This window comes from Diadema antillarum, unplaced genomic scaffold (genome assembly GCF_040938485.1).
Source record: "Diadema antillarum isolate AM-2024a unplaced genomic scaffold, OU_Dant_1.0 scf00000211, whole genome shotgun sequence".
Lineage (NCBI taxonomy): Eukaryota > Metazoa > Echinodermata > Echinoidea > Diadematoida > Diadematidae > Diadema > Diadema antillarum.
The window spans coordinates 1,465,045-1,489,364 of record NW_027271100.1 but is presented as its reverse complement, the minus strand read 5'-3'; the positions used below and the strand labels follow the sequence as shown (position 1 = coordinate 1,489,364).

Sequence of the window (24,320 nt, the reverse complement as noted above, 5' to 3'; positions counted from 1 at the left end):
CTAGTCTGGGGGCTGGGCTCCGTCCCCTTTTTTGGTGCGACCAAGAGAGGGCGCAAATTTTCTGATTGCGATAATCGAGAGCTGTGGCGAACCAGTTTTCTCGGGTATCGCAATCCTCGGGTGTCACGACGAGACGAGTTCTAAGTAGAGGGCGGGCGCAAGCGGGCAGAATAGACGAGAAGTTCTAAGTAGGCACTGCACTGTACTGACTTGCGATGATGAAGACGGTGCCAGTCTGAAGAGGACACAACAATGATACGTGGTGTTGATAACTATAGCCAAAGAGATTTTCTCCTCACGTACTGATTATAATAATAAGCTCTATAGCACTCGACAGTCGATCGAAGACATTTAGTTCTGTGGTACATGTACTCAATAGTATTCATTCATTCATTCATTCATTCATTCATTCATTCATTCATTCATTCATTCATTTTTTTCTATTTCCAACAGAAACATTATAAATATTTCACTTTTTCTTCCTTTTTTCTTATCTATGAGATTGTTAATTATGATTGTTTTTGTTTTTGTCCCCTTTGTAAATAGTTCCTTTCTATCAATTTCCCATGCGCTTGTTATTGCTGTTAAATAGGCCTATATGTCAAAATTACCACCACATGTCAAACACAAATTTCATGTCAAAATCTGATTAACCACAGATGTCATATAACACTTCGACCACATAAATGTCAAAATTTGCATTTTTACTGCAAATGTCATAATGCGTCAACCACAAGTGTCAAAATCATTGCTTGCATTATAATGAAAAAACAGCGAATCAGACTTTAATTTGATCAACGTTTGTTTGTCTGTCCGTCTGTCTGTTTATTGGGATGAAACTTGGTGTGTGGATAAAGGTTGATCCCAGAATTACCCGCAAATGTCACGCGTTGAAACCGCAACTGTCAAAACTCAATATTGTTTTAGTGAGAAAAATAATATAATGAAATAAAACGGATTCAAATACAATCAGATCAAATCAGTGCCTATGTTTTATGTGTATATGGATATAAATCGTCTGTTTAGAGCAAGGGCTTTTAATTCATTAGTTAGGCAGGCCTGAATGAATGAACGATGGAACCAGCGGGAGACAGACTTTTGGTAGCATATCAGCTACATCTTTCAGGGCAATGCAGGGAGGGTTAGACATATATGTTAGATAACAAAATTGGTGATTCCTCGGAATATAATTGGATTGTGTCAAAACATCTTGGTTACAACTGTATATAATTAAAATGGAAAATGATTTTACTGCTATTGTGATGGTTATCTTTAGGCCTTATCAATACTGCGTCTGTGCGTTGAGTGCGAGCGTCACTATAGAATCACAACTTTTTTATTGCTGTTATCGGACATTTTCATGAGTATCATCTATTCAAATACTTCCTGAACAAATATTTGTGCACTGTGCATTTTGCTACATATCCATTTTGAACATTATAGACTAAAATGGCCCTCACAGGCTCAATATCGGTAGCTAGACTATATGCTGCCAACGGGTGCAGCCATGTTATATGTATAGAGCAGTGGCGAATCCAGGGAGGACCGCAACCGGCGCACGCCCCCTCCTTCTTTTTTTGATGAAACAAAAGAAATAAAAAGAAAAAAATGAGGGGGGGGGGGGGAGGGGTGCGTGCGCCCCGCTTTAATTTTGTAAACGCGCCCCCTGTTTCATACGGAATTCCTGGATCCGCCCCTGTAGAGTGAGTCATCTCATGATGTATTATTTCTCTACAACCCTGATGAAGGTCTAGAGAAAAAATCGAAAGCTTGGCGTCATTTTCTTGCACTAAATAATATTGTTCGCAGACTTCGTTCTTAACTCTCTTGGTTCAATGAATCTTCGTGCACTTCTCTCTCCTATCTCCATGATTTTCCAACATTAAACTCCTCCCTCTTCCTCTTCCTTTCTATTTCATCTTTCTCCTTCTAACGATGTCCGAACATCTTATTTGATTCTCACTCTATTCTTCCTTACCACTCTCTCTGTTCCTTTCTCTATACCGTCTGCACTAGTGCAACTTCAACTTCTAACCCATTCCTGTCCCCCACTCTTTAGTTTTTGCCCTCCTTACTACCCCCATATGTCACTTTCCTCTTCAATTCTCCTCTTTCCAGGCTCTTCTGCCAAACAACGATCCGGTTAAGGACTATACATACACATGGTGTCATAGCAAATCTTTCTCCCTTATAATAATGATATATCAATCTTCTTTAAAATATTATCTTAGCACAAATCAATCATTTATTTTATTTCAGCATAAAAATACAATCTACCATCATCTTATCAAAGATATATATCACGCCCCCCCCCCAAAAAAAAATAAAATGAAAACGTAAATTCGATTCAAATATCAAACTTTCGAAATATGATAATCATACTTTACCACCATTTTAAAATGATTACAATCATGCGTAACACATCCATATGCATATACTACTATACAATGTATATACAGTAATATATATTTAGGCCTTATTATGTATTGCATACATACACACATACATACAGATATAATGCATACATGCATAAATATTATGAATATGACACTACGATTGATCAAATATATCAAGATGATGTATTACCAAAATATATATCTTAAACAACTTCTAAAATATATCAACTTTTAAATCAAATCTATTAATAACATTACTGTGAAATTACCTGCGGCATGAATGATTTAATTGTGACGCCCTGCATCACAGCAGTGTGCTCATCTTCTGTCAACAAAATATTACACTAATTATAACATTGAATAATGATAACCATTTTTTCAATTTTTCAATTCAATTCAATTCATCTTTATTCGTCCAATAAAAAGTATTACAGGAAACTCATCGCGGGATTTTCACATATAAATGACAAAGCATAACAAATACAATATATACATAAAAAAGAACAACATGGAATAGCACTTGACAAATAAATAAATAACCGGGCATGTATGCAAAATCAAACTGAAAAGAACAATCGTATAAAAACGTTGCATAAAAACGGACTCCATTGGCATGATGCTAAAAAACTTCATCATATTAAGGGTACGATTTTACAATCAAACACATCAAAATTGTTAAAAAACACCAAAGATATAGCTAATCCATATACCATTACACATATCAATCATATAAGATTATTACCAGATCAACTCATTACTCACATTATAATCGCCCTTAACAGTACTCATATAAAACAAAAGAGAAAAAAAAACACAAAGTCGTAATCCAGAATACATCATACACCATTACACATCAATCATAATCAGATCAAATTACTCATAACTTATAAATAATCGCACTCAACTTTACTCATATCATAGTAATACAGCAGCAATCAGTACAAATAAGATCTCATAGTAAATACATTTGAAATGTATAAAGATATACATACTCGAGTGTTTTACCTGTATTTATCTGTATCTCCTGTGTGGTCAAATCCTAGGCTGAGTATCCTGTTACAAGTCTGAAGTCAACACTGGTCAAAGTGATGGGGTTTACCTGGAAGGGACTGTGTGGTGTTCATTAATCAACATTAATGCCATTGAGGGTCAGTGTTTCAGTTTCTGTTTGTCTTTTTTGACGAAGCCTCAAAGCATGCAGCGTTTGGCTCCACATTTGGCAAAGCCGTTTGTGTTGGGTTCATTTGGCTGGTCAAGTTTTGGGTCGCAAGAGAATGTTAGCAGGTTGCGGAGGGAGTGAGGGCGTCGGAATGCAACCAACGGGGGATCCGAAAGTATCTCGGACAGTGAACCTGATTCCTCCAGAGCTTTGTTATTGTTGTTGTTGTTGTTGTTGTTCTTCTTCTTCTTCTTCTTCTTCTTCTTGTTTGAGAATTTTGTGTAGTTTGGCGGTGGCGGGACTGTGTATGTTAAGATGAATGGGGTCGTTTCCAAGGGGGCCATTCTTTCTTTTTTCTTTTTTTTTAAGGTCAAATAGTTCAGAACGAGGGATGGAGCGAACTCTGACGATTTGTTTTTCAGTTTGTTACGGAGAGTAATTATACTTGCCAAAATAGTGTTGGAGGTCTCTGAGATGTTTGACAGTACTTTCGGGCTGAGAACAATTACGTGTGATTCCTAGGGCCTGACTGTAGTGTATGCTTTTGAACACAATGTTGGGGATGACGTGAGGAGGGAGGGAGAAATGTGTAGGAGTCCGTTGGTTTGGAATATAACTCTGTCTGGAGAGTTCCGTTGTCCAAGAGGACTTTTAGGTCACGGAAGTTGACACAATCGGGGGATGAGATGACCCAAAGGTGAATTTGATTTTGGGATGGAGGGTATTCACTGTGTTTTTGGAATTGTGCTAGAGATTGGGAGCATTGCGTCCAGAAGAATAATGACGACATCGATGTATCGGTATCGTAGGACTGGAATGTGATAGGGTTCTAGGTTCAGTTTCATGTGAGCAGTAGTATCTTAGAAAGGTTTTATATTTGGCTTAGCGTGCAAAAATTTTCTTGGAGGCAATTGTCGCAGGAGTAAATGTCATGGAACCAAGGGAATAGGGAATATACATGCAACTTTTGGTGCATTTAAGAAACACATATAAAATGAAAAACAAACAATAGCCAAATGAACTATAAAACCATGCAACATCTATTACTGCTAACGTGGATTTCTTCATTATGACGGCTCAATTTTGATTAGGCCTATATGAAATTATTTTCGCAATGTATTTTGCTCAAATAGTTCAAGTTGATTTTTATTTCAAAGACTTACATTGATTTTTTTTCATTTCCTACATATCAACAGAATTTTTAAACGTATTCGAAATTTCTTGCCAATCTGCAAGAAGAAAAAAAAAATCGCCTTTTGCTCTTTCGCTCCACCGCTGCTGCTACGATTCTTCCAATTTCAACTGATCTCTGTACGCTTTTGCCGCTTTTACCCGATCTGATGGATCGGGATATGCATAGATCGGGGAGATCGGGGTCTAAAACATGATGGTGAAACCGAGGCTTGTGTTTCCTTTAATCAGTGTCCTCTGAAGGAGGTTCCTCTAGAGATTCATTATGCAGTTTTCTGGCTCTCACAGTTTGATTCAGAATTGAAATTCATGTTGCTCCTGTCATAATCATTCTGCGAAAGATTTCTGAGAGAATGAGATTGAAGAGAACGACGATTTGAATCGATCCGAATGCCGCGAAGACGACAGTATAGGACCTGGTAACATCGAAGATTAAACCTGTCAGAATGAAAGATGATATGGAAAGATATTAGCAATTCTTACACATGCAAAGCAAACCATAAAGCAGGATGACAGAAAAACGGACAACAAAATATAATGTGAAATCCTAATCCCTTTTGAATAAAGTTCATGCTTGCTTTGAATAATGCATTGGTAATAAATGCATATGGTACAGTGTATTGTAAGAAAAACTATAGGTTATACTGACACTAGTTATTGAAATTGATTACCATTTCAGCATCTTCTAAACGCTGTCGGTATAATTATACATGTATCACAATCGGCAAGTGGAGCTGTCATGAATGGTTTATGGAATCATAAACACATTCATCTGTAATTTGAAAAAAAAATCATTTTAGTGTCCATCTGCGGAGAAAGTATAATCACCATAAAACGGTAAAATTAAAAGCCAATAAATTGTTAAATCATGGTTTCGTGCGCGAGGCAATGGTATTTTACGTCCAACGAGCAGCGAGCAGCCCTGAGACAGTGTTAAAAAAAAATCATCATTCTTCTTAAGGCTGCAAATGCTCAGAGGAATGATCTTTAGGATTTGAAAACAAAAAAGTCCAAACTATAGCCCTAGTGCGGAGGCTGAACCTTGTTTTATCGTCCGCCACATGTTTTTGATGGCTTTACTCCATTTCGATGGTGCTGACTCCGAACATGAATGATGAAAGTCTTGCAGCCTTGTTGGTATATTCAAAATAGACGCCAAAATGGCCGCCAAAATCTGAAATACCTATTTCCATATAAATGGTGAAAATGGAAACATGCAAAAAATGAAGTTTTACCTTCTTCATAGGACTTCGAATCAGAATCCGTATGATGCAACTATAGATACTTAAGATGGCCTCCAAACTTGGAAATTTCCATATTTGCTTCCCTAATGGTGAAAAGTGAGAAAAAAAAAATTATGGATTTAACTTATTTCGGGGTGCCGAGCTTGAATCTTCATGAAGGAAATCTTGCATTCCTGAGGTTGTTGAGATATCCAAAATGGCCGCCAAAAATTTTAATTTTGGTACATGTATAAGTGTTTCCCTATAAAATATAGATAGATTTGAAATAATTTGATGATTATTGTGTTTTTAGTTCATTTACAATTACAGAGAATGCTGAATCCGAATCTAGTTGATGCAACTTTTGCATCATTGAGGTTTTTGAGATATTCAATATGCCGCCAAAATGGACATTAAAAAAATCATTAATATCTTAAGACCCTCAAGGACTCAAGAGCTGTATGGACAATATTCAGATCACTACCCTCGAAAAGGTATCATGATCCTTTTCGTATAAATTCATTCACTGTAAGGAACTACTGAAATTGGAATTTCTATTTTGGCGGCCATCTTAGACATGAAAAAAAAAGACCCTCATTGATGCAAGAGTTGCATCAGCCAGATTCGGATTCAGCACCCTTAAATAAGGTTAATCATCAATTTATTATCTTTCTTTTTTTAACATTCATACGGAAATACTTACATTGAAATTTTTATTTTTGGCGACATTTTCGATTTCTCCAAACCTCAGGGATACAAAAAAAAAATCCATATCCCTATTCAGATTAAGCATCCATGCAATCTGCTGCATCCATCAAATCCTTTCAATTTTTCATTATAACAGGAAATGAAAGAATTAAGAATTAAGAGGATTTCAGATTTTTGGTTGCCATATTGACTACCTCACAATCTTCAAAAAATGCAAAAGCTCCATCACCCAGATTCAGCACTATGTAAATACTGTAAAACTTCGTTTATGCGTCTATATTTTTCACCATTTAGGCCTGTAAACATAAAAATTTCAGACTTTGGCGGCTATTGTGAACATCTCAAGACTCTGAAAGGACCCAAGAGTTGCATTATCCACATTTGGATTCAGCACCTTCGACATAGGGTAAAACCATCAAATACATCGGCATGATCACGCGGATTGCAAAATGAGGTTAGGCCTAAAGTGTGACTTTGACATATCATGCGCCCTCCCCTACCCCCCCCCCCCTCCCCCATCCGCCCCTGAATATGGATGGCAATAATAGTGCAAATCTGACAAGGTTTGATAGGTGTTTGAGTACCTGAAAGTAGATCACCGAAGAGGGCACCAGAACCAAATATTACCAACTGGGCGGTCATGGCTGTAGAAAGATGCTCCTGACGTCTTACTGTCTTCTTCAATACGGTGAGCGGGATGGAGTCAAGAATAAACATGACGAAGCCCTGGATAGCGGCGTTGACGGCCTGATAGACGTATGTCGCTTTCAAGGTAAAAACGAAAAATGATACTGAACAAATGAAACAGCAATGGGCGAAGATGAGGTTAATGTTCAAATCCAAACGTACCAGGACGAGAAAGAGTAATCGTCCGAAGATGCCGCTGATGCCTGCGATGCTAGAGAGAAACACAGCACGAGAGGGCTCAATGCCAAGCCATTCGGCTTGAGGCACAAGGAAAAGCATCCACGCATACAGGACGTAACTTGTCAAGAAGATGGCAGGTGTAACGAGTGTGAACTCAGGCTCAGACACAATGATTAAGGATGTCAGTTTGTTAACGAATGACCTTGCATAACCCGACGACGTTTCCATATTTTGCACAGAATTTGTCGTGAGACTTGATGCTGTTGAGTCCTCTATTAGATGTCCTTCTCGCTTCATCTCCTCTTCCTTCTGTTTCAACCCAGAGAGGTCCGTTGGAGGTCGGACCACAGCTCCGCACGCGACAGTATTGAGACATATCCCGCCAAGGATAAGGAACGCACCGCTTTCTCCGTAGGCTTCTAACGATCTCTCAACGACGACAGGTAGACAAAAAGCTCCTAGTGTTAGACCGAAGAGAGTAATTGTGTTGTAGAAGACAAACGAAACTGGAAAGTAGTCATATAGTGTCACGCAGTGGGGGAAGTATAACATCGCCATTCCAAAACCTTTACAGAAAATGAGGGGAAAATAAGAAGGAAAATGTGTCGATTATTCCAAAAATTTGTGATAAATGTTGATGAAGGTTTAGGTGAATTTACAGTACACGTTGTACTGGGGCTGCCGATTTCGGAAGGGATCAGTATAGTAGGCTTGCTAAGGGCGAAAAAAGGGGTGATCGCTGCATTCTATAGTACAAATGTCCTATTTGGCACACATGTTCCTCTGTACAATCGGAATTTTTTCATCTAAAGAGACAATCTGTATCTATGCAAATAAGCCTTAATTTGCATAATTTATGCAAAAATACGTATGGAAATCATTAAAAAATATATGTGCAATAAGCGGATATGCCTAATTTGGCAGAAGTATTTCATAGAGTATGTGGAAACAATTCCTGCAAAAATTGATTTCATACCTATGTAAATAAACATAAAATTTGCATAATTACGCAAGTTATTGTGCAAAAATCTGCATTTTTCAAAGAATTTCTCAACTATTAAGCACTGGATCTTGTAGTACAAAGTTTGAACCTGGGATGGATGTTCCTTGGGTCAAAACTAAATGTTTCATCTGAAGAGATAAACTGTCTCTATGCAAACAACCTGTTATTTGTATATATGTGCATATCAATACCTACACATCTATAGATAATCAGAACGAAAAGCCTTAATGAAGCCTTAATGAAACTTCCTTTAAATCTCATCCTAGATAGATATAACCCGTTAGAAACACTTTATGAAACAAAATGAGAAAAGAATTTGAATAATTGAACCATCATTACCAGCTTATTTACATAATTACTAAAGAAAGTAAAGTAAAAACATTATTTTTAGTTTTTCCTACAGTTTAAGAACTGTATTTTATGATGAAAACTACGGAAGTAGTATACATGTACATTTCCTTTAGCCAAAAGGAAAATTTAATGGTTTGTAATATCAAAACACTATTGTCTAAGCAAATACCACCTAATCAGCGTATTGTGTATATTAATACTCGAATGTACCAGAAGTCAATGGTCAAGGTTGACTTAAGAAATTGTGTCAGTTTACCCGATAACTCAAGACTGGATTATGCAAATTTCACCAAACCTGGTCCAAAGATGACGTATGATGGGGCAAGTGATTAAGCAGTTTTTAAGTAAAATCGGCAAGAGGTCAATGCTAAAATTTCATTATTTTCCCTATATCTATGCAATGTCTGAAGGTACTTTCTTCAAACTTAGTGACTGCACACAATGTACTACCAAAATAAGATTCTGCAGAGAGTTTCAGGTCAAGAGGTCAAAGGTCAAAGTTCAGGTGAAGATGTTAAAATTTCACTTTTTTCTCTCTACCTCGCAAATGGTTCAAGGTGTCTTCATGGAACTTGGTACTGGCAGGGATTTTCTAGGGAATTTAGGGGTCATTTTTCAAAGGTCAGGGGTCAAAGATCAAGGTCAATTGGGCCCTTAGAATTTCACTATTTCCCTCAAGTTTTTGCAATGCTTGTAGGATTTTTCGAGAAACTTAATATATACATGTATTACCTAATGGATATTCTCTGGGAAAGTTCCTGCCAAAATGTCAAAGCTCTAATGAAAGTGCTATATTTCACTTTTTCTTTCATATCTTGAATATGAATCAAGGTATCATGAAACTTAATACACTTTTGTGCATGTTCTACCTGACAGTGATACCTTTGTTGATTATCGAAAAAATGCTAAGCCCTCCCCTCTCAAGTGTTTTTTTTTTTTTTTTTTTTTTTGGTTTCCTCTTGATAACTAGGAAAGGACATGGAATTCAGTGACATGGTATAGTCATCACCATCATTACATTTAATGTACGGGTCGCATGGAAGTTAATTTTGATGCACACATGTATAACCTCTGACATTCTTACCTTTTACATTTTTACCTGTGTATTTCTTTTAATTTAACCCCTGACATCTTTACACTAAACCAGTTAACATAATTACTTATTTTTTTGGAAAAAGCTTCAAGATCATGTAGGTCATGATCATCTATACAGGTATTAGCTGATATGTGGTGGAATATAACATTTTTTGGACCGCCAGGGAGTTACATTATCCCAAGGGAAAACAATCACAACCAGGGAGAATATGACATTTACGATTCTCGTAAACAGTAGCCTGTGACGATCTGTTGACAAATCACATTCTAGTAATTCTAAAAGCCATCGAATATACTTTTTTATGGCTATGAACATATTATTTCTGCTTTGATTTATGGTTGAAATTGGCTGATTTTAAGTCAGAGACTGAGATTATTTGACTTAAAGTATAACATCTCCTATATAGTTCACATGACAATTTTTGCATATTATTGCCTTATCAAAATGTTATTGTGTGTAAATTTCCTAGCATAGTTTCCATGCCATAGTAGCTGATAGTATACCGAGTTAACACTTTTTTTTTCAGAAACAGACTTTGTTTCTAACTCAAGCTTGTACGTTCTTAATGTGTGCAGATACCCTTGCATCCACATAATTTGCACAAGTTTATAATCAGTTTGATGTTAAAAGCCTCTTATTCGCTTGATTGCCTACAAAATACAATGAAAATCAGAATTCACATTTCCACTATGGTAGTGTTTTTTTGTAATGATTTTCTAACCATGACCTCAGTTGTGTACTGTTTGCAAGGGGAAAACAGTCCTTTTGTAAACAATAGTGTTCCAATTTGCATCTGTTCATAATGTAGGCCCTACTGTTAGATTTGCATAATCATATCTAAAGAGCGTCACTATCGATTGCTATCTTTTCCTTTCTGCAAAGCATTTATGCAATGAGGGAAAATTGATAGCAAAAATTATTTCAAAGATCAATATGTTTCGAAATTTCACGTCTGGTGTACTTATTTATATAATTTACGCATAAAATGCCTAAGTTAATTAAAAAATGTGAAAACAATAATTAAGCAACTGAATAGTGTTGTTGTGAGAATATTGTCTTATTCCATTAGGTTTTTGGATATCAAGTTCAAAGCGATTTAAGACATTGTCACGTTGAGGCTTTTTGTTTGTTCTGATTATCTATAGATGTGTAAGTATTGATATGCATATTATGCAAATAACAGATTGTTTGCGTAGAGACAGTTTGTCTCTTCAGATGAATAATTTATTTTTGACCCAAGGAACATTCATCCAAGGTTCAAACTTTGTACTACAAGATCCAGTGCTTAATAGTTTAGAAATTCTCTCAAAAATGCAGATTTTTGCACAATAACTTGCGTAATTATGCAAATTTTATGTTTATTTACATAGGTATGAAATCAATTTTTGCAGAAATTGTTACCACTTACTCTATAGAATATTTTTACCAAATTAGGTATTTTCGCTGGATGCACATATATTTTTTAATGATTTTTGTATGTATGTTTGCATAAATTATGCAAATTAAGACTTATTTGCATGGATACAGAATGTCTCTTTAGATGAAAATTTTTCAATTGCCCTAGGGAACATCTGTGCCAAATAGGACATTTGTACCAAAAAATGCCCCCCCTTAGCAAGTCTACTAGTAGTGAACTAGGTCACTGGTATTCTTCCCCCTCCACCTCAGGATGGAATATGGGTATGTTGATGTTCAGCCCCTCCCGCCCCCTTAGAAAAAAGGACAACTAATGTGGTACCGCCCCCTTCCCTGTATGGATATTTTTTTTTTTTAGGTCTACAAACAGGCCTATATCAACTCGTATAAATTCATTATCGAAGCAGTTACCTGTTGTTGACGTCAGAATTCCCAGTAGCATGGTCGAATCGACGAATGGCACACATAGGACAGGGACAGCATACAGGAAACCGCCCAAAATCGCCAAGGCCCGAACATTTACAACCTTTGTCAATAAGTGCACCAATGGGGCTGCGTTAAGGGAAATAATTCAACAACAGTTACTTTTAAAATATTATGATATATTGATCAACTATGATGGGTTAAGATGAGTTATATTGCATCATATAATTGTGTTTTGTAACACGTATTTCGGCATAGTGCACGGTCGTGCCTATACCGAAACACTCACAGCGCGCCCACGCTTTTGTAATAGGGAACTTTAGACTTGCGACACGGACGTTTCCTCTCTCCACTGCGTCGTGTTACAAAGTACTTACTGTAGCTTTAGATTACGCGAGGAAGCAGTAAAATGGCGTCCTCATAATAATTGCTGTCTGCGTCTGCGTCGTGAATTTTAGCGGACGCTAAAATGGCTCAGAGCCGACCAAGAAAACGGTGATTGATTCGTTAAGCAATTTTGCGCATGCACAGAACAGTTCCCCCCCCCCCCCCTGCCTCTGAAAGTCCGCGTCGCGAAAATCTAAAGCTCCCTATTATTATTGTCTATACTAGTCAATGTACCCGTGGAGTGCTGAATCAGCCGAAGTGGGGCATAAAGGGGGGGGGGGGGGGAGGGCTATGATGAAGTACATGTATCATGCTTGTTTGGCTTCAGCCAGTGCCCAAGAGATCCTCTATGGGGATTCCCCCAGAAATGGTCAAGGTCACTGGGTCAACGGAGGTCAAATAACTGTTTTGCGCTACTCCTTGGTCCGATCTTGGCCAAACTTGCTGGAAGCAAAAGTAGGCCTACACCTGGGAAATCCCCATTAAGGATATTTCTGGGGGGAATATGTCATACCGAGGTGCCACTGCATGTACCAATGCAGCCAAGGTAGGAAAAGTAAGAAATCAATATAGCGCCCTCTATCGGGTGTCTGATTATTGCACCTGACGAAGATTAGAAGTTATTTGACCTTTAACCCAGTGACCTTGACCTCTCCTAAATTGAACCCCTCAAGGGCAATTTTGCGGTCAACCTACATCCACCCACTAAGTTTGATGCAGATCGGACCAAGGACCTGGGAGGAGTAGAGGAACAAACAGACAGACAAACAGACAAACGTTGCTCGAATTATAGTATGATACGCAGCGATAAGCCTTTCAAAGAACGCAGAAAGTACGCGGTTTGGGCCCCGTTTCATAAAACTCGTTATCAGTGACATGTTAAACAAGATTATTGTTTTACTCCATAGGTCTACTTGCCAACTCGACCACTTTTTGGGGTTGACCCCTCTTTCAAGAGATTTCAGTCGCCTATCGATTGTTTAACCATAGGTGTATCCAACCCCTCCCCCCTCTTCCGCCCCAGAACAGCCCAAAAGACCGGTCTTGTTGGGGTTAAAGAAAAAATACCTCTGAAATACCGTGGATTTTTTTTTTTTTTTTTTGGGGGGGGGGAGGGGGGCGGGGTTAGGGCTAATCATCTGTCTTCCAAACAAATAATTAATGATGTAAATTGAGATGAAAATACAAATCGAAATACACAGCTACTCTCGTGAACAAAGGGTTTTTTCTAATCTTTGCCATTGATCTCTCAGATGTAGTTATGTCAAATATTGTTAGGTTAGCTGATGACACAAACTATAATGTATGTTAGGCTTGTTATCTCACATTCAAGAGACCCTGTTGTGCAACTTCAAATAGATTTATTGAAACTTGAGGATCGATTGGGATACAAAGTGGCAGCTTCGTTTTTATCCAGAGAGATGTACACCTTATTGAAGATCCCCTAAAAAAACCATAAAAATGCATAGGCCTACTGAATATAGAGAGAACTATAAACAAACAAAATGAGGTTCGTGCTGAGAAGGACCTTGGTGTTTTAAAAGATTCAAAATCAAGTTTTCCACGCAACATTGAAAGCTAGAAGAGTTGTAGCGATAGTTAGAACTTTTGTTAGAACTTTTGTGAATCTTGATGCAGATACATTACAATGCTGCTTTTGTTTAAAGGGAAGGTAAACCCAAAGAAGAATGTGGATTGAGTGAAAGCAGCAACATTAGTAGAACACATCAGTGAAAGTTTGAGGAAAATCAGACAATCGATGCAAAAGTTATGAATTTTTAAAGTTTTGGTGTTGGAACCGCTGGATGAGGAGACTACTAGAGGATATGACGTATGAGTGGACAACAATACAAAGAAAATATAAAGGAAATTCAACAAAAATTCACTTTTCTAGAATTATAAAAGAGCAATGGACCAACCGCTTTCAGAAAGCAGGGGAAATAATTGCTACCCTTAACATATGTCAATATCAAGTTGATGGAATTTGTAATTTTCATGAAAAATTGATTTTTGCAGAATTTTCTTTATATTTTCTTGGTATTGTTGTCCACTCATACGTCATAACCTCTAGTAGTCTCCTCATCCAGCGGTTCCAACATCAAAACTTTAAAAATTCATAACTTTTGCATCGATTGTCTGATTTTCCTCAAACTTTCACTGATGTGTTCTACTAATGCTGCTGCTTTCACGCAATCCACATTGCTCTTGGGGTATATCTTCCCTTTAAGGACTGTTTAAGGATCTTATAAGACCCATCTTCAAAGGCCAGGCAGCGTGGTCGCCATATAAGCAAAGTGAGCAGAAAAAGTTGGAAAGTGTGCAAAAAGATTCCAGGATTGAGGAATTTGTCATAAATCATGAACGCATTGCACAACTCAATTTAACAACTCTTCCCCACAGGCGTAGGAGGGGTGATGAAAGCAAATGTTATGGCACCAATGCTCACACATTGCATTTATTTCAATTTTCTCTTTGTGTGTATACATAAGATTCCACTTGTGTCTATCAGTGACTGTGTGTTTGTGTGTGTGTGTGTGTGTGAAAGAGAGAAAGAAAATGTTTGTGTGTAGATAACTGCATGTGTGTTTGAAATATTGAGGAATGGTGAACCAGGTGGGGGAATCCCTTTCCGGACTATAGCTACCATCAGTGAAGCACTTTGTCAGCTTCTAAAAAAAAAGTGTGGTGCGGGGGGGGGGGGGACGCAGCAGAGATCTTTCAAGCAGATCAAAAAAGATACAGGTTTCGACAGAAGTCTTAGCACATTATGATCCAGACCTCCCAACAGTCCTTGTGTTGTGTAGCGGATGTTTCGCTACTTGGGATCGTTAATATTTTTTTGAGAGGTACACATCACAGTAAAAGGACTGGCGACACAGTTCAGTTAAGATTCCATGTGCACTTTATTTGAGAGGCGTTTTGGAGGCGATCCTCTCTCTTAGAACTCTTAGAATCCAAATCTTCTTTTCTGCATGTTCTATACAACTCGTAATCCACTTCATACATTCAATCATGAGGATTACACTGTTGGTTACTGGTTACACTGTTGTGACACACTATGAATGGGTGAATGGGGGTGGAGTCTTTATGTTAGAGAGGGGTTTTAATTGGGCAAAACTTTGGTTGTTATAGGAACAAAGGCGGGACTAGTTTTATAGAGGAGGTAGTATTCTTGGATTAGGATTTGACAATTCTAAGTAATCAATGGGGGAAGGGCAGGATGTGTAGGTTTGGCTTAGCCTGGTCGTAAATTAGATGGGGCTAGAATTACTCAAGGGATGATGAAGGTCGATGACTCACTGGATGAGGTGGAGAGTATTGGTAGGGGTCATTGACTGGTGGAGGTGAACTGGTGGTGTATATCCAGTCATCAATGTAGAATGGGAGGGGGTAGTGATGACTTTGTGTATCATTACACAACACTTGCAGCAGAATGCATCCTGTACCGGAATTCGGTGGATTCCATATACGGTGCGCCACCTATCGGTTGTAGCGGACGGGCCGAAATCCGCAATGCCTTATGGGAAAAAGTCGACATCAAAATTACTCGCATCATGCACATGCAGCAGCGCGGCTCAGCTCAGCCGGCCGCGCCGGGCGGGCGGGCGCCGCCCGGGCTGGGCCGGCCGGATATCAATTCTCGCTATCGCCAATGACGTAAAAAGTACCCGGATGTTGATTTAAGCGTCATTTACGGTGCATTATGGGATAGTCCGGTAGCAAAGTCACTTCCGTTCGTACGCGCGTGATACGTGACTAATGCTATTTACACACACAACCGACTGTACTCTACGTGTACTTCCGGTTTTCTCGACTTGAATTACAGCTTTAATATGATTTGAAATTTCTCCATTTTTAAGAAATTGCTGTTAATACGACTATTGGTTGTTGCTGCGAAGCTGCCATGTGTTGTTCGCACGACAATAAATGAAAAAAATCTGCAGAAATAGGACCCTTACTGGCATGCGAGAAGTGACGTGGCCGCGTGGGTGAAGTTTACGGGTGACTCCACAGCGCAGTACGTGCACGCGCGACTTACTAGTAGTGGTACATGGTAGTAACGCTAGGTAGGCCTAGTGCCTACGTACATTGTACGTACTTAATTGGAAGAAGTTGCTTCGGTCGGAGACAGGACAAAAGTTCGAGATCACTGCTCGTTCCCGATTGTGTTCGCGACATTTAGACAGAGAACAAATAAAAAAAAAAAGATGGGCATTTCATGACGATATACTGTATATCCAGGTGGGTGAATATTTTCCAGCATGTTTTCAGCGTATGCAGAGATGACTGATCTGTGATGTGCACATCGATCGCATGATCAAGCAGTACGCTGTACCGGTATGTGTTAGCTTATGCGCTGCGTGCAGTGGTGCATGCTTATAAATGCAAGGCCGGCCGCCGCCGGCGGCGGGGACTACAGTGTACGAGTATGACAGGCTTGGCCACTCGCTGGCTCGGGCGGTGCAGCGGCCTACTGTACTAGTATCCTTGGTCGGCGCTGCGCTATAGGTAAGGTACACGTACACGCACGCTAGCGTTGTGCAAATTATGCCCCGCGCCGGAAGTGCCCTTGCTACCAAGTGCACTAAATCTTGACGAAAAAGCCACATCCGGGTACTTTTTACGTCATTGGCGATAGCGAGAATTGCGAGATCGAGAGATAGATCGATACGGTATGGTATTAGCAGCAAACTGGCTTTTCCGTGTTGCATGTTCGACGCGACGTATGTACACTCCAAAATGCAGGCTTGGCTTTTGACTTATTTCTTTGGCAAAAGACACCAAAGTTGGTTGGAAAAAAGGCATCTCACATGCCAAATTGTTACTTACCTGCTGTTCTAAACAGACTCAACCAGGGCTGCCAAAGCCTCCTTGTGCTTCTTGGCCTTCTGGTCTGGCTTGGCCCGCCTCTCCTGACTGCACGAGAGGTATGCCACGATCATTCAGGTATTTCTTCAGTTCGTCGACTCGCATTCGCCGGAAGACAGCTAGGTCTTGGGGGTCTGCCATTTTTGCCTTGGGCCTTGGGTTTGGGGGGGGGGGGGGGGAATCTGCCATTTTTTTTTTGTTTTTTTTTTTGTCCGCTGTGCTTTGTGGCGACCGTAACGCGTACCTCTAACAGCTGGTTACCGCGTATACCGATCGCCAGGCGCTAGGGGCCAGGGGGGCATTTGATGAAGCGTTTTGTCAAATATTTCGTCTGACAAAATGTTAAAAGCTACTGAAATCCTTGCATCTGATTGGCTGGGAAGCAAACTTGTCCGACAAGTTGTCGGACAAAAATGCTTCATGAAATGCCCCCCAGTACAGTTATTGTACAGTAAACAGTGCATTGCGCATGCAGCTGTCTGCTGCGCTGCAGCGTAGCTCTAGCTGCATAGCGCGATGTCGACCCCAAAGTTGAAAATCGGCCTGTCCGCTACAACCGATAGGTGGCGCACCGTATTTGGAATCCACCGAATTGGTTTAATCCTGTATCAACTGCAGATGATATAGACTGGTGTGCTATGCATAACACAGACCGGTTTGCCATGCATCTCGATCACTTACTGAGACTGAGCAGATCGAGGTATGCGGTGATTGAAAAGGAAGCACTGGCAGCTACATGGGCATGCGAGAGATTCTCCGAGTATGTCTTATTTGGTCTTCACTTCGAAGTATAGAAGTAAATGGACCAGCCTACCAGACCCCGCCATCAATTGCACCTCTCCTCTCATGTTCAAGGAAGAGGTGCAACATCTTCAGCTTCGCTAGAGGGCGAGAGCACTTTTTTAGCAGCACATGTTTTAATTAACACTGTATGTGCCTTCCGCGAAAACGTTTTAAAATACACTACACGTACACTGTATATGCATGCATGCACCTCGCACCACACCAGTACACTGAAACACCACAAGGTGGCCTGTACTTTATTGAAAGAAGGAGAGGAGTAGAAACTGACCACAAACCATTTGTAATTCTTCTAAACTCGAAAGAACTTGCCAAAATGCCTCCACGACACCAACGCTTCAGAATGAGAATGATGAGATTTGACGCAAAGACAGTGTATGTTCCTGGACAACAACAGACCTCAGCTGACATCTTGTCGCCATCCGAGCACCAGCAGAGAGACCAGGGGGGCATTTCATGAAGCATTTTTGTCCGACAACTTGTCGGACAAATTTGCTCTCAGCCAATCAGATGCAATGATTTCAGTAGCTTTTAAAATTTTGTCAGACGAATTATCTGACAAAACGCTTCATGAAATGCCCCCCAGGAAGGAGTGGTGTCAGTTTCATAGAGGAGGTCGATTCATATGCGTCAACATCAACCATCAACCTACCATGTTGATAGTAACAGTGCAAAGACTATACATGAAATCAGAAAAGCACAAAAAGCAGATGAAGCATATGGAAAAGTCAGAGACTACTGTACCAAGGGGTGGCCAGACTATGCCACACAACCCTATCCTGAAACATGAGCAGAGAGGACACTTCAGTGTGGTAGATGACTTGCCGGTCTATGATGAAAGATTGGTCATTCCGAGAGCTCTGAGACTCAATAACCTTGAGAGGCTATATCAAGTCCACGAGCCTTTTTTGATGACCTCGTCCTTTCCTTCCAGAATATGACAATGTCATGTAATGGACTTATTGTTCGAACACAAAGGTAATACATTCCTGATAGTACTCGACTACTTTACTCAAGGTGGATTGAAGACAAACAACTACAAGGTCAGACAGTAACAACAGCGATTTCCTCGCTGAAGGATACCAGACCTTGTAGTATCAGACAATGGTCCACAATTTGCCCACGAGAACATCAGAAAGCTTGCTGCGAAGAGTATGGATTTGTCCATACTACCATGCAGTTTTCCAAAGTACCCATAAGCAAATGGTGAAGCAGAGAGAGGAGTCCGCACTGTAAAAGTACTCCTGACTAAAAACGATGACATCCAGTTAGCCATTCTCAGCTGTCGAGTGCCTCCACTCCAAAAACGGGCTAGCCCCTGGTTAACTTCTTATCGGAAGGAGACTGAAGACCCAGGTCCCTATGTTGCCACACATGTTGCTGCCACGAGTACAACAGCAGGACCTGAAATCTGTGAGAGAAAAGGAGAAGTACCGGTTAGATCACATGATGACCTATAAAACAGACGTGTACGTCATGACTCACGTGCCCTTCCACAGCTATTATGATCTAGGGATTCGGTCTGGATCCGCGATCAGTCTCGCTACGGGAAAATCACTCAGAAAGCTCAACAACCAAGATCCTACCATGTCCAGACATGGTACAATACCAGACGCTGATTACCACCCAGGACCAAGCGAAGATGACCAGAGTGCCAGAGTCTTCAGTGACGAGCCAGGGAACCCTGATCATTTTTGCTGAGCCAGGTACCCAGCAGCCTACCAAGCAGACCAGCCTGAGCCAGCAAGGGACCTCACCAACAAGAGCTGTCACGAAGACGCGAACAAGATCCGGACGACTTGTAAAAACCACCGAAGAGTTTGTCTATGTTGGGCAATTGGGGGGGGGGGGGGGGGGTTAAAAGTGAAATTAAAAACAGGACTGGACTCAGAATGGAAGAATACATTCAAGGAAAATATCAGTGAACTATCAAAACGGATCCTTCTTTGGCTATATTTTGAATTGTGAAATTGCATGTATTCAGAGTTTCATGGAACTCTGGACTGTTGATAATAAGCTTTGGGGAGATGTGGGAATATTCAATAACGACTTGATCTAAGAATACTTCTTACATATTGAACGCGCAGTGAACGCGTAGTAAGGACCAGGCACATATCTTACTATGCTTGTATTCTTCTCTTTTTATTTCGGGCATTCCGAGTGATACAACATGTTTAACTTATTTTTCGAAATCAAATGAAATGTAAAATTTCAATGAAAATGTGGAATATGGAACAATGGATAATAATTAAAAAAAAAATGTGTCCCTGAACAACCCTGTCGTCACTGCTATTGTGCCCTAATCGTCGCCACCACAAAGAAGTTGGAAACACCTTGTGGGTGGGGAGCGCAAAGCGTGATGAATTAGAACGAGGTCGCAGTGTGTACCATCACTGACAGCTATGACACTGTATGATGCGGAACATCCTTGTGTAGATCAATTTCAAAGGGCTCTTAAAGGGCTCTTATTTGGGCGTTCTATTATTGCGGTAGACATATTTTGAGTTCAAACGTATGGGCCAAATCATTCAAATCCCAAGCAATATGGCCACCTTCTTCTTTTCTTCGTCTGCAGGCAGTGGAAAAATTCTCAGACATTGTCGTTTTCATAATCGAGAGTAATACATCTCCAATGAGAAGGGAAAGTGCTCGATGAAAAAAAACAACAGGTGTTTGTTTGGTATTGTAAAAATATTCTTGGATATATTATGTTATGTATATTTGCGTGTGCGTGTGTGTGTATGTGTATCATAGTGCGCGTGTTTGTGTATCATGGGTTGCACAAATTTATCTTGAGGTTGTGGATGCCGATTTTGTTTCGTTCTGATAACATGAACGAAAAAAAAAAGATAAAAAAAAAGTGAAGTGCGGCCTTACCAGAGTTTCGTAAAACGTCCTTTGCCATTATATATATATATATATATATATATATATATATATATTTTCTTTATTTATCTTATTTTATTTTTTTTTTTTTGTACTGAGCAAAGCCCAAATAGCACCGTGAGGAATGATGCGATATAATGTAGCACGGTGATCGTGATGTGGTCGGGCACTTATACCCCAGTGCACGTTATGATGTCTATATTGAGAGTATGTCGTAGTGGCAAGGTAGGTTGAACGAAGTTGTTGGAAATGAAATAAATCAACTTGGACTTGAGGTACATGGTAGCAGTGAGACTGTCAAGGATCGACTGCACGGTTGACTGATGCAAACGAATTAAGTGCTTTTCAGATATCTCGATGGCATATAACGAAAGGAATAGAAAATATGTTTTTGTCTGCTCCTTGGAGCGCGTCTTTGTTTTTCTCACCCACATGCACCTTATACATGGTTAAAGGCATAATCTACCATTTGCAGATGAAACAAAAACCCAGCATTAGTGCTTTAGAATAGTTCTGAAATGTGAGTTAGGGCTACAAAACAACCACTGTAAAAATCTGAATCTGTATAATCAATGTTAAGTGTTGTTAAAAACACAAAATGTGAACAATGGTTATAATAAAAAATGTTTCTGGATTAAACCGTCTACAGTTACGGTTTATTAAGAAAAACACTGCTCTCTAAAAAAAAAAATCGAGTGAAAATATTCACTCTTAAAAGAGTGAATACAAAAAAAAAGTTATTTTAGAGTGAAATTAGAGTGAATTTTGAGTGAAAATGTTCGTTTTCACTCGTTTTGGAGTGACCTCAGGGATCACTCCAAAATCTTCGAGTGATCCTTGAGGCCACTCCAAAATGAGTGAAAATGAACATTTTCACTCATAATTCACTCCAATTTCACTCTAAAATAACTCTTTTTTTCTTATTCACTCTTTTAAGAGTGAATATTTTCACTCGATTTTTTTTTAGAGAGGATATCTCCTCGTATTTTAGGCTCTATTACAAAAATGTTATATGGTATGATGTTTTATGATACAACAGACCTAGACATATGCATCAAATGTGATATCTTGAAATTTTTTGAAATCTCTACTCCCAAAGGTAAACTGGACCTTTAACATCCATTGTGATACAGAGCGAGATCTTCCCTCCCCATTGTCTCTATAGTGTACCGGTCACGATGCCTTTAACGTTGGATCATTTTTATATATTCGCCTGCGAATGTAACCAGTGCGTGTTCAAAAGAAACCATTTGGTTCATGTGTGATTAGACGCAGGTAAATTCATTGTTTTTACTGAAAAAAAAGGCAATCAGAATATGTTCACACTGTGCATATTTAGCACATACGACCCCATTTAACAATTAAATGCATTAAAATCTTATGATATAGCTGAACAACAATAGGAGGCTTTGTAAAAGCGTGAGAAACCGCAAAGGTCCTTGTCATACCGTTGTAGAACAGTAACCCATTTAAAGCTATACCTACCAGCAAAGTACGCTAGGGTAGCCGGCATGCTACATATCATCCCCATGGTTTTGTAGTCGGTGTTGTAGCGAGTGATCATTACTGGAAGCAACACTCCCAAGGATTTCGCCAGTCCCGCATCCAGGAACATAATTGTGAATTTTGAAAGGACGATAACGTAGCGCCATGATTCCTTTGAATCTTGCGGTTTCGCCGTCGTACTACGACTCGTAGATGCACTCATATTCCTTGAGTCACAATATGCTTTCTCATAACAGGAGAAAATCGGTTTAAGTTACCTCATCAGAGTTACAGTGAACGTCAGCAGCATCACACCCGAAGTATCATGTCGGCAAATTATTGTTTAGTCCTAATTTCTGCAAAATGGAAGAGAAGTGTGAGTATCAATCTTTCTTTTTCTTTTGGCCCTTTATCATGTTTATCATTTTTTATTTCAAGTAAATGATTCACACTACGCATGCCAAAGAAAAAAACATAATTATCTTGCATGCTCACAACTCAATTGTTTATTTTACAGAAGGAGAAGGGATGTTAACAGGGATACCTGCGTTCAACACATGATTACTTTGCGGGCGCATGTGACATAGTTTGCAACGATCAATATTTTTCGAAAGAAATTTTGATTTGTCTTTTTGAGGATACCCGGTTATATTTTTACAGAAAGTATAAGCGTTCTTTTTTCATTACATGAATGTACAAAAATACATATGGTATCTTTAACATGTCGAAGTATCAAGTTTGCTTAATCCAGATTGGTGGAGTGGGGGGGGGGGGGGGGAGGGAGGGATATGACAGCGTTGAGGAGGTGCAATTTAGGCGCATTTCTTTTCCTCCTGAAAGTATTAATAAACGGGATAACTTAGAACTGAGACGATACCACACATTAGCAGTACCGGTTTTTGATTTTTTTTTTTTCTTAGAGTGGACCAAACATAAAACAAGAGAAAATGTTTTGGAGTATCAAGGCTCTGCTAGAAATTTTGTGTTTGATGACTAAGAATTCATATTATACGGAAATATCAGTTTATACAAAAATATGAAATTTAGGCCAAAAAAGAGGCCCTAATGGGTGCGCACTGAGGTATGCTGGTTCGACGATGTTTCTGGGACATTAATACCTTCATAATTCTCACACATATTTAATCAGTACAATCACTATGTTGGCTTTCGTGAAGGTCCTGACCAACTGCATAGTACGGTAACAGATAGAATGATTGTAATTTTGTTAAACTATAATTTTGATGTGTAAACGAACAGGATGTTTTGGCATTACTGATGTGAGTGCTATATCTTAGAAGATAACAAATCAACGGGAATAAATCCCGCGTTAAAGTCGATTCGAAACACCATTTCAGAGAGAATATTCGTGATCATGATTATTGCATACATGGCCTTACAAATTAGTCAGCGACTTTCAAAGAATATACAATATCATACCTCGTGCAGTGATCAGAATTGATCTAAACAGTTAATGATATGTGGAAGCCTCCGTCTGACGATGTATCCAGCCGCAGTAAATCCAGACGAGTGATAAAGCCTGGCACCAACACTCAGCGGTGAATGAAGAGTGCATTCGTAGTGCCAAGCAGTTATTGTGATCCGCAATATAATCAATTATATTTATACGGATCAGTCCCTCTGCGACAATAACGAGATATGCGCCTTTGTACAAGGGCGGATCCAGGAATTCAGTAAAGGGGAGGCGCCTTGGCAAGATCAAAAGGGGGGGGGACGCACGCACCCCCTCCCATTTTTTCTTTTTATTTCTTTTGTTTTAACCCAAAATAAAGAGGGGCGGTGTGTGCCTGTTACACCCCCTCTGGATCCGCCACTGTTTGTAGATCTGCACGTGATCATGGTTATAATTCATAAGCTGAAGAAAGGTTCAACAACTCCCCCCCCCCCTTTTGAATGACTTAAAAGTCACTTTGACCTATGGCATCATTAATTCTATAGCTCTGTCCATCTGCAGTCAGTGAAACCTTCAATAAAGCCCTTATAGTCCAGCGGATATAGAAAAAATCATGCACTTTATGGTAAAAGCACCATACTTGGTACA

At 39.5% G+C, this 24,320-nt stretch overlaps 1 protein-coding gene across 1 annotated transcript; it reads right to left on the bottom strand.

Moving 5' to 3' along the window:
* Window positions 1-140: 140 nt before the first annotated feature.
* Window positions 141-22,484, bottom strand: LOC139724360 (monocarboxylate transporter 12-like). Its single transcript, XM_071635511.1, has 4 exons — window positions 22,262-22,484; window positions 11,822-11,962; window positions 7,262-8,110; window positions 141-235 (listed from the first exon to the last, which is right to left on the bottom strand). The coding sequence occupies exons 1-4, from the start codon at window positions 22,482-22,484 to the stop codon at window positions 141-143; spliced, it is 1,308 nt and encodes a 435-aa protein (XP_071491612.1).
* Window positions 22,485-24,320: the final 1,836 nt, after the last annotated feature.

Bases quoted from the DNA above. Each gene is read 5' to 3' on its own strand.
- LOC139724360 (XM_071635511.1), bottom strand. From the start codon at position 22,484: ATGAGTGCATCTACGAGTCGTAGTACGACGGCGAAACCGCAAGATTCA. The intron at 8,111-11,821 runs GTAACTGCTTCG...TTTTCTGTAAAG, and splicing joins AATTCTGACGTCAACAACAG to GTTTTGGAATGGCGATGTTA. The intron at 236-7,261 runs GTACTCAAACAC...TGTCCTCTTCAG, and splicing joins CTTCGGTGATCTACTTTCAG to ACTGGCACCGTCTTCATCAT.